Consider the following 11376-nt stretch of genomic DNA (forward strand, 5'->3'; position numbering starts at 1 on the left):
CGGCAGCTATTTTAATCCCCTTCATCTGTATCCACCTATCACTTTCCAGGTTTTGTCCCACCCCATCTCTTTCCTAGCTTTCTCCCACCCTACTGCAACCAATCCGAAGAAGGGTTCCAACCCAAAACATCACCGGTCCATTCCCTCTACAGATGCTGCCCTGACCCGCTGAGTTACTCTCGCGCTTAATGTTTTGCTCAACATTCCAGCATCTGTAGTTCTCTGCGTCTCTGCTATTTTAATATTACTTTAAGCTCAGTAATTTTGAATGTATAACACACTACCTTGTTTCCATTATCATTCCCCCTGTGTCTGCCTTTATGGGACTATCTCTTCATCTTGCTGCTCCATTTAAGAATCGGAACTCTTGTTATTTTTAGCGTTTCATGCTGATTTGTTCTCATTCTGTTTTCTGCCGAACAATTTTAATGGTCATCCTTTGCTGATTTCTAAAACTTTCTGAAGTCTTTCTGATAACTTTATAAACCTCTTCTTTTAATTTGAAACTCTTTAATCTTTCAATTTAGACTCAAGGCATCATTTATTTTGGAGTTAATTTCTATTAGGTTTTAATTTGTTGTGAATGTAATAATTGCAAAAGGTCTGATACCCGAGGAATTCTCTCACGTTTGTCTCTCATGGTCGAGAACTTAGAATCATACAGCCCGGAAACTCGGCCCAACTTCACTTGGCTCTTGATCATACGAATGGTGTTTCCGGCAACTTGAATTGGAGTGTTTTGTTTCAAGGTTTTTTTTCCTGCTATGAATTTTGTTCTGATCAATATAAATATTAATATAGTCTTCCTTCTGTCAAATGCTTTGAATTTAGTCACATGAAAAGTGAAGCTCTGGTTTCTGAGAGAATTAACTGGAGTCCAGAAGTTACTGTCAATGTAAAACTAAATCTCAGTGCAGGATAAATAATGAAGGTGATTTTATCCATTGCAAGGAAATGACAGGGACAAGAACTGACGAAGTTGCAAGAAGGTTGAATTGTATGAAATATATTGGGGGGGTTTTAAGTCTGTTCCTTCCTCCTCAACTCAGTTGAGTTTTCTGAAATGTTTTTATTAATTCTGGTCCATAGAATTAATTATGCTTCTTTATTTGCAAATAAGTATTATAAATACTAAAATAATTTTCCATAAAATAAATAGAATAAATACTTTGCAAATTTGAAAAGGGATGCCAAGAAGGATTGTTGAAGTGTGTCATTAACCCAAAGTAACGTTCCATTGGGCAATTGATGCTGTGTCAAAATGAATGGTGATGGGTATGACAGAATAGAACTAAGGAAGAATTATTTCTGGTACATGGGTAGAAGGATTTAGAGGGATGTGGGCCAAACGCAGGCAGGTGGGACTTGCATAGATGGGGCATCTTGGTTGGCATGGGTAAGTTAAGCCGATGGGCGTGTTTCCATGCTTTATGACTCTATGATTCCTTTTTCCACGAAGCCCTCCAGCAGACATGCCCAGAGCGAGCTGAGGTGTGAAGATAACTTGTCACCCAAGCTAATACACTTGGCCTCAGCATCCCCTGATGTGAAGTGGGTGGGGTTTCACAAATCAAGGCATCGTTCCAGTTTAGTTTATTGTCATGTGTACTGAAGTACAGTGAAAAGCTTTTTTGTTGCATGCTACTCAGTCAGCGGAAAGACTACACATGATTACAATCAAGCCGTCCACACGGTATAGATACAGGATAAAGGGAATAACGGTTAGTTAAAGATAAAGTCCAGCAAAGTCCAATTAAAGATAGCCCAATGATCTCCAATGAGGTAGATGGTGGGTCAAGACCGCACTCTGGATAGTGATAGGATGGTTCAGTTGCCTGAAAGCAGCTCGGAAGAAACTGTCCCTGAATCTGGAGGGGTGCGTTTTCACACTTCTGTACATCGTGCCTGATGATAGAGGGGAGAAGAGGGAGTGTCCAAGGTGAGAATCATCGTTGATTATGTTGTTGGATTTGCCGAGGCAGAGTGAAGTGTAGATGGCATCAATGGAAGGGAGGTTGGTTTGCGTGATAGTCTGCAATGTGCCCATATTTCTCTGCAATTTTTCAAAAACCTGATAATCAGAATTGGACTCAAGATTCCAACTGTGCAAAAACTGGCATTTTGTACAGGTTCAAAATAACTCCCCTGCCTTTGGAGAACACAAAGTGCTGAAGAAACTCAGTGGGTCAAGCAGAACCTCTGCAGGACATCGATAGGTGATGTATTTTCAGGACCCATTCTTTGGACTGACGCTGTCTTTGTATTCTGTCACTATTTATTGATCCCAAATTTCCATCTGCTTTACCATCCACTCCTAACAAGTACATAAATCACAAAAAAACAAAGGCTGTGTATTCTCAGGTCCCTCCATTCCTTGACCTGTAAAATTCTTGGTGCTTGTTACTGTAGATTGCTTGGTCTATATTGTCTCACGATTTTTTTCTGCTAAAGTGCATCACTGCACACTACTCTACATTAAAATATCATTAGCTCTCTCAGCTGTCCAAACATAACAGGCAGTTTCACATTCTAACTATTCCCTGGATTATTCAAGCTTAATTTTAAAAATACAAGAATTAGGGAAAGAATTAGTTATTTTGAGCACTGGAAGTTTCTGGAATGTATGTTGAATGGCAGGGAGCACAAAAATTGAGGAGCTTCCTTGGCAGGAGATCTCATTAGCGTATGAAGAATTTACATGTGCATTTTTTATAATAAGTGTAGAATGTTTCTGTCAGAAATGAAGAATTTATAGACTGGTGGAGCATGCAGATGGTATTTTAAATGGGTTTTTATTGGAGACAGCTAATGCCACTGCGAGCTAGCAAAAATAATGATGGATTCAGTGATTTCCTATCTTGCTTGGTTGTTATATATTTTATGTTTGTTTAAACTGATTGCATGAAGCCTCGTCACATTTATCATCAACTAAGAATTCTGTAGTGTTGGGAAATGTAAATGTCACAACAGGTCAGAACAATTTATGGCCATCCTGCAAACAGTTTGGCATGTGTTGTATCTATTGTGAAAATTCTTAATGGGAGTGTTAAATGGAAAAACAGAATCACAATTGCTTGCCTTCAGGCCAACGGAAGTTAAACAGTAATTATATTGTTTTTATATTGAAAATGTCCATCTTTAAAATTAAGCAAATCAGTCATCTTTGGCCACACCGTAATGTCAGCATCTCGGACAAGATGTCACATCAATGCACTCGCCAATCTTTCCAGGCAATGTGCCTCTGCTCTGCTTAGTTTCAACACCAAACGCTTGACTTTGTCAGTTTCCCTGGGCAGTTCTCAGCTGCCCCGGTAACCGTCCTTCTGTGGAGAGCTGAGCTGAGACTGTACCAAGATCATTTTTTGTAGAAAGCACACTAGTGAAATCAGATGTCTATGCCATCAACCTAAGCATGCTTCATGCCCATATCCTCAAGGTGACAATGTTATCCATTGTCCAAACCAAACCTCTTATTGTGTTGTTAGTTTGCAACTTTTGCCATAAGGTTGTTGTCAACAGAAAACACATTTTTTTTAAATCACTTGGTTTATATTCAAAACATGAACATAAAGAAAGTTTTTTTGGCATCAACTAAACAAAATAACATTTAGGGGACATACAGAGATCGAGGGTAGTAGCCAATGTTATGTAGTCAATGCTTTATTGTTTAATAAATCACTTCCACATCTCTCATTTTCATATTATGTATATTTGCCTTCATTCAATGCTTCCATCTGGGGTAAAATACATTTACTTGATTGTTCATAAAATCCATAGAATAAACAAAATTCAGATAATGCACAGAAGTGCCTTTGCACTGCAAGAAATATTGGACTCTGGGCAGTAGTACAAGACCATTGCTCTGCACCTGTCATCTAACTTATTGGATGGATATCAAATCTGCCACTGGAGTACGAGGGTGGTGTCAATTCCAAATTCAGCTGAGTCAGCACTTGCATGTTTTTACTTCATTTCCAAATCTGTCCAGTGTGCTATGCAGTTAATGTAGCTGGAACATGATATGGCTCATGTGCATGCACGCTTCATAAGAGAACTGGGGGATGGGTGCTGATTCTAAATAGATTGAGTTTCTTTTCCTGAATGAAATATTTTTTGTAAATGTATTTCAGAGTTGGTGAGTTCAGATATACCTGCCCATGTTCAACTTTATTCCAGTCTAAGGAGCATTTCAATTTTCACCTCATGTTTTTAAATTTGGAGCATAACTAAACTTTATTGCATTGTTGTGAAACAGCATATATCACATAATATTAATTTAGCTTTGTGTTTTTCATAACAATGTAGGTGGATTATTTCTTCCATATTTAAGGCGAATCATAGTTCCACAGATAGAGTAGTTTTTTATTTATATTAGGATATTGATGTAGTACTAGGGTTTAAAAGAGGAGACTATAGTTTATAGTTGCTGGTAACTGAATCTAATTTATATTCCTAAATAAAATTTTCTCAGGCTAACTCAGTACAGGTTCTGATGTCGGTAGTTATTTACATGCTGAACAGCTGATGGGCTGACTGCTGAGTCTGAATGCCTTGGAGTCAGCTAGGAATGTGACTTGTCCCACATCCCAGTAACCCATCATTACTGTCATAAATAACATTTGATAGATTGAGCGAATGGATATTCCTAACTCTCAAATGAATCAAATTTTAGCAACCAAGAGGCAATTATTGCATCAAGAAAAAAGGTTAAATTGCAAGGATCAGTTGCATTAGTTTGGCCACAAGACAATTTTCCATAGTTTCTTCAACTGCCCCTCCCAAACACAACCTCTGTCATCTGAACAGAAGCTCGGACAGACGGTGCATGGAAATGCCACTAGCTGCATAGATGCACCTTACAAACCACACAGAGCTCTAACAAGTATATTATCACAATTGCTGCATAAAATGATCGGTTTGCTTCCCAATAGCATTTGGATCTGCGGCTAGTTCTGCTCTTACACAAATTGGATATAATGCAAGTGATGAATTGGGGAACACGATTTGCATTACCCGAGCTGCATTGGTTAGAACACGATTTTAATGGGGAACAAGAGACTCATTTAAAATGTACTTTGAAAATTGACATGCAGAGAAAAAACTGTCTTGGATTTAAACAGTATAAGAGGGAAAACACTATTTCTATGTAACCTCCCCACAGTTTCCAGACATAATTGTCTTTTATGAACACTGCTGTTACTTCAACCACAGGTTGAAATTGACAAGCAAACCTTCTATTGTCGCTTGTGCAATGATACTCTATTAAACAATGTAATGTAAAGCCTTTTGTACTTTCAGCTTGCAGTAACAAAAATAAAGTTATTACTATTGGGGGAAAAACCCTGCAAAAAAAAAAACTTGGTCATTACCAGTCTGAAACGCTCTAGCCCCTAATCCCTTCACCTATTTACATAACTGTCTCTGTAATATCATTTTCTATAACACAAGGTTTCTTAGGAATGTGTTAACTATTGTGTAACAGCAGAACTACCTACACCTTTACCACATGGACCGCAGTGGTTTAAGGCAGTAGCTCATCATTGCCCACTTGACAGTAATTAAACTTGAACATTAAATGTGTTGTTCTTGTAAGAAATAAGGGCAGGCAGTACAAACAATAAATGATTGGACCTAAATATATCCACACATAAAAGTAGAAAATTATAAAAGCAGAAAATTTAAAACAAAAACAGAAAATACTGGAGATACTCAGCAGGCCAGGCAGCAACTCTGGAGGGAGAAATAGAGTTAACATTTCAATTTGATGAGCTTTCATCGGAACTAGTCAAAATTAGGAAACAAATATAAAACGTTAACTCAGCTTTGTGATGCATCTAAAAATTGCAGCAGTTTACTTCCCAGGCACACATCACACATCAGGGTGTTTCCTCAACCCCAGCCCTGACAATCTGAAGGACAGTGAATCCCTGCAGGAGGAACATAGAGCACAGGGCAGTACAGCATTGGAACAGGCCCTTTGACCCACAATGTCTACCAAACATGATACCAACACCATCCTGTACATCATTAATATCCTGCCACTCTTCCATTTTTAAGCATTATAATTTAGATAAATAACTTGGATGAAGGCATCGTGGGCCTGTTGCTAGATTTGCCAGTGACACGAAGAACAGTAGGAAAATAAGTTGTGAAGAAGAGGCTTAAAAAGCTACAAGTATAGGTAGACTATGTGAGTGGGCAAAGATCCAACAAATGGAGTATTATCTGGAAAATGTTAAATTGTCCATTTTAGCAGGAAATGGAAAAAAGCATATTAACTAAATGGTGCAAGAATGCGTGGGGGTCAAGTGTGTGATAGATATAAAAGAGTAGTTTTGAGAGTTAATTGAGCATTATCATTTATAGCTGATGGAATTGAATACAAATGTAGGGGGGCTACGCGTTGGTTTTGTATGGTGTCCGTGAGACCTCATTTGGTGTACTGGACTCCTTATGAGAGGAAGACTATCACTATGTTGAAGGCAGTTCAGAAAATGGGTGGGTTGTCTTATGAGGAAATGTTGCATAGGCTAAGCTTGTATCTGCTGGAGTTCAGTGGAGTGAGAAAAGACTTGATTTAACCCCGCAAGCCCCTGATTAGTCTCTCCAGGGTCGATGTGGAGCAGAGGTTTCTCACATGGGAGATTATGGAATGAGGAAGGGGGTGGTTAATGTTTGAAACTAAGGCAGTTGCCATTTAATTCACATTTGGCAACAAAAAAAAATCTTCCCAAGGGGCATGAATCTTTGACAACCTCATCCTCAATGGCGGCTGCAATGTTGCAATTACAGTCAGACCAGCCATGAGTTTATTTTGTGGCAGAGCAGGCTTGAGGGGCCGAATGGCTATCTGAATGAAAGAAGCAGAGTTTTTGAAGTGAGCAGGCCATGGATCAGTAAGGATATTAACGGATCATCAAAAACAAATTTGGAGTCTTTACATATGAATTGATAACTACAGTGCCCTGCATAATCTTTGGGACAAAGACCCATCATTTATTTATTTGCCTCTGTACACCACAATTTGAGATTTGTAATAGAAAAAAAATCACATGTGGTTAAAGTGTCACATTGTCAGATTTTATTAAAGGCCATGTTTATACATTTTGATTTCGCCATGTAGAAATTACAGCAGTGTTTATACATAGTCCCCCCATTTCAGGGCACCATAATGTTTGGGACACAGCAATGTCGTGTATATGAAAGCAGTTATGTTTAGTATTTTGTTGCATCTCCTTTGCATGCAATGACTGTTTGAAGTGTGCGATTTAAAGACATCACCAGTTGCTGGGTGTCTTCTCTGGTCATGCTCTGCCAGGCCTGTATTGCAGCCATCTTAGCTTATGCTTGCTTTGGGGGCTAGTCCCCTTCAGTTTTCTCTTCAGCATATAAAAGGCATGCTCAATTGGGTTCAGATCGGGTGATTGACTTGGCCACTCAAGAATTGACCATTTTTTAGCTTTGAAAAACACCTTTGTTGCTTTAGCAGCATGTTTGGGATCATTGACTTGCTGTAGAATGAACCTCCGCCCAATGAGTTTTGAGGCAATTGTTTGAACTTGAGCAGATAGGATGTGTTTGTACACTTCAGAATTCATTATGCTACTACCATCAGTAGTCAATAGACAATAGACAATAGACAATAGGTGCAGGAGTAGGCCATTCAGCCCTTCGAGCCAGCACCGCCATTCAATGCGATCATGGCTAGTCGTAACATCAATGAAGATAAGTGAGCCAGTACCTTCAGCAGCCGTACATGCCCAGACCATAACACCAACACCACCGTGTTTCACAGATGAGGTGGTATGTTTTGGATCTTGGGCAGTTCCTTCTCTCCTCCATACTTTGCTCTTGCCATCACTCTGATATAAGTTAATCTTCGTCTCATCTGTCCAAAAGACCTTTTTCCAGAACTGCGGTTGCTCTTTTAAGTACTTCTTGGCAAACTGTAACCCGGCCATCCTATTTTTGCGGCTAACCAGTGGTTTGCATCTTGCAGTGTAGCCTCTGTATTTCTGTTTATGAAGTCTTCTGCGGACAGTGGTCATTGACAAATCCACACCTGACTCCTGAAGAGTGTTTCTGATCTGTCGGACAGGCGTTTGGGGATCTTTCTTTATTATAGAAAGAATTCTGCTGTCATCAACTGTGGAGGTCTTCCTTGGCCTGCCAGTCCCTTTGCGATTGGTAAGCTCACCAGTGCTCTCTTTCTTCGTAATGATATTCCAAACAGTTGATTTTGGTAAGCCTAAGGTTTGGCTAATGTCTCTAACAGTTTTATTCTTCTTTCTCAGTCTCATAGTGGCTTCTTTGACTTTCATTGGCACACATTTGGTCCTCATGTTGATAAACAGCAATAAAAGTTTCCAAAGGTGATGGAAAGACTGGAGGAAAGACTAGGTGCTGAGAGCTCTCTTATACCTGCATAAGGAGGCAATTAAACACACCTGAGCAATTACAAATGCCTGTGATGCCATGTGTCCCAAACATTATGGTGCCTTGAAATGGGGGGACTATGTATAAACACTGCTGTAATTTCTACATGGTGAAACCAAAATGTATAAAAATGGCCTTATCTGACAATGTGCACTTTAACCACATGTGATTTTTTTTCTATAACAAATCTCAAATTGTGGAGTACAGAGGCAAATAAATAAATTATGGGTCTTTGTCCCAAACATTATGGAGGGCACTGTAAGGAGTGGAGTTCAGTGATACTGTGCTCTTTCTCCCACTGGAACCTGACCGATAAAATGGTGGTGGCGTAGCTGAGTTCTGATGAGCTTCTCGGCCTAAGTTGTATGGGGGTAATGTTCTTGAGTCAGTGGCGGGTCCTTAAGGACATTGGTTGCAACAGTCTGCATTGCCTGATGTTTTCTGTGATTTCACAAAAGGCTTCCTTTCTGACATAATTTGCTGCAGATTACCAGGCAGTGCAGTGAAAGATGTTTATGAAGCTTTGCTGTGGGTAATAGATGACTAGTAGCAATTCAAAAGCTGTCTACCATTCTTACTATTTGGTATAACGGTATATATCATTGGACGCATCAACCCGAGAACACGCGGTTACAGACAAGTAATAAATGAGGATTGAGAGCAAAGCCCACATCCTATTTATAAATAAAAGAATAACAATTGAAATTTGAGCAGAGAGACTCGACTCCAACCAGCATACTGCAGGATAGTACTGATTTGTACTTCAGTATCCAACTGTTAGTAATAAATGAAAGCTTTCAGCAACTGTGTGATGAATGATTTAACTTATGGAGCTGACAAAGGTTCGTGTTTGATAACAATAAGTTACAAAATTTACTAATGTTATTTCGATTTTAATAAATGGTTTTAATAAAAAGCACACAAGTGCTGGAGTAACTCAGCGAGTCAGGCAGGATCTCTACAGAACATGGATAGCTGACTTTTCAGGTCGGGACCCTGATTCAGATTGAAGAAGGGTCCCGACCCGAAACGTCACCTATTCATATTTTCCTGAGATGCTATCTGACCCGCCGAGTTACTCCAGCACTTTGTATCCTTTTATGTAAACCAGCCATTGCAGATCCTGTATCTACACTAAAATAAAAGAGACTTGAGGGCAATGCAACTGAACACTAAGCACAACTCTTTTTACCATTTCCCCAACAGTATGAAGCCAGAGGACCAGGAAGGCCTTTGTACCAAAGAAGAATTTCGGCCACTTCTGTTCAAGCGTTTTCTGAAGATTCGAACAATCCGCAAGGCAATCTTAGTCAATGCAAGGATCTTCAAGACCACAACAACCATCCTTCTTACAAGTACACATCTCCAGAGATGTGGGTGAATGCCAACTCTTCAGCTGCCCTCCAGAACATGCTGTGCAATGGATCCAACAGAGCAGTAGCACCACGGGACCTTTTAGGTATTGTGGCTTCTTTGTCAATTTTTTAAAAATGTTCTATGAGTTAATTTGCTAATTTAAGAGCTGAACAGCCCCTTCGGCACCCCGAGACCACACTGACTACCAATCACCCGTTCACACTAGTTCTACACTATCCCACTTCCGCCGCCACTCCTCACACACTAGGGGGCAAATCACAGACACTCGAACTTAGCTCTTCATTCAAATTATTTTTGGCTGATCATGAGGAATAGGGTAGATAGACACAAAGAAGTGGAGTAACTCCACGGTTTAGGCAGCAACTCTGGAGAAAAAGGATGGTATCCCAGGTGGGTGGTATAATTAAGAAACAGATCACCCATGATCTAAATAGAGAGTTTAATCAAGTTTGTGGAGATGATGGGCTGTTCCTGTGATGTCGACTGGTAAAGAATCTAAATGAAAAATGATGACGGTAGTAATGTTTGTGTTTAAGCAATTATTCCCAGTATTAGATTCCTGGGCCCATTGTGCAAGCAACCACCCTATGCCTCATGCTGATGAGTCAAAGAATTTGAAAAATATTTAATGAAACACTTTAGGTTTTGAAAAATTATCTCCAAATTGATTCTATTTGAATTTACCTACAGCATTGCTATACGTGTCTTGAGGTCATTGCAAAGGGTAGCAATGCTGGGCTGTTAATTCAATCCTCCTTGTGGTGCTTAATGTTTTATAAGTCAGTTTATAAACAGGTTTGTAAATTTGAATAAGCTATGCATGCTTTGGGAGGAAATATTGCAGAATTGTAATTCCTGTAGAAAAAAAAGTGCAATCTGAAGTTCAGTTGAATATGCTGTCCTATACAATGAAACCCGACGTTCGAAAATGTGGGAAATAATTATTTGAAATGATTTTGTTGGAAGCTCTCACAATAGATTAAGATCGAAGAATAGCAATGCCTCCTTCAGAGAATATAATAGACAATAGGTGCAGGAGTAGGCCATTCGACCCTTCGAGCCAGCACCACCATTCAATGTGATCATGGCTGATTATTCTCAATCAGTATCCCGTTCCTGCCTTATCCCCATACTCCCTGACTCCGCTATCCTTAAGAGCTCTATCTAGCTCTCTCTTGAATGCATTCAGAGAATTGGCCTCCACTGCCTTCTGAGGCAGTGAATTCCACAGATTTCAGATAATGAACTAGGGTACCATAAAAACCCAACATCATTATCTCCAACAAATAATCTGTGCTATTCTGCAGAGACTAAATGTAATATATGCATAGAATCATCAAATGAATTTCAATTTATAATATATGACATTTCAACAATTCAATGTTTCTGAATCAGCAAATGGCTAATTATTTTGAAGATAGCAATTATCTTGAAGTCTGGGCAATACCTTAGATGTTGAAATTTGTAATCATATTTGATGTGCATATGCATGATAATAAACATTAAGAAAATGACAATACTATATAATAAAGATTAGTCAATTTCAATAACTACAATTTTTAT

The 11376-nt window shown here is 39.2% G+C and overlaps 1 protein-coding gene across 5 annotated transcripts in view; it reads left to right on the forward strand.

Annotated features, from left to right (window-relative positions):
• The window catches only part of helz (helicase with zinc finger), a 176354-nt gene that overhangs the window by 161372 nt on the left and 3606 nt on the right, over positions 1-11376 (forward strand). For all 5 annotated transcript variants that reach the window (XM_078401433.1, XM_078401434.1, XM_078401435.1 and 2 more), the window contains one exon: positions 9643-9895. In XM_078401433.1, the coding sequence (XP_078257559.1) occupies positions 9643-9895 (253 nt within the window). The remainder of the gene's footprint in view (positions 1-9642; positions 9896-11376) is intronic.

Source organism: Rhinoraja longicauda, chromosome 6, assembly GCF_053455715.1.
Source record: "Rhinoraja longicauda isolate Sanriku21f chromosome 6, sRhiLon1.1, whole genome shotgun sequence".
NCBI lineage: Eukaryota > Metazoa > Chordata > Chondrichthyes > Rajiformes > Arhynchobatidae > Rhinoraja > Rhinoraja longicauda.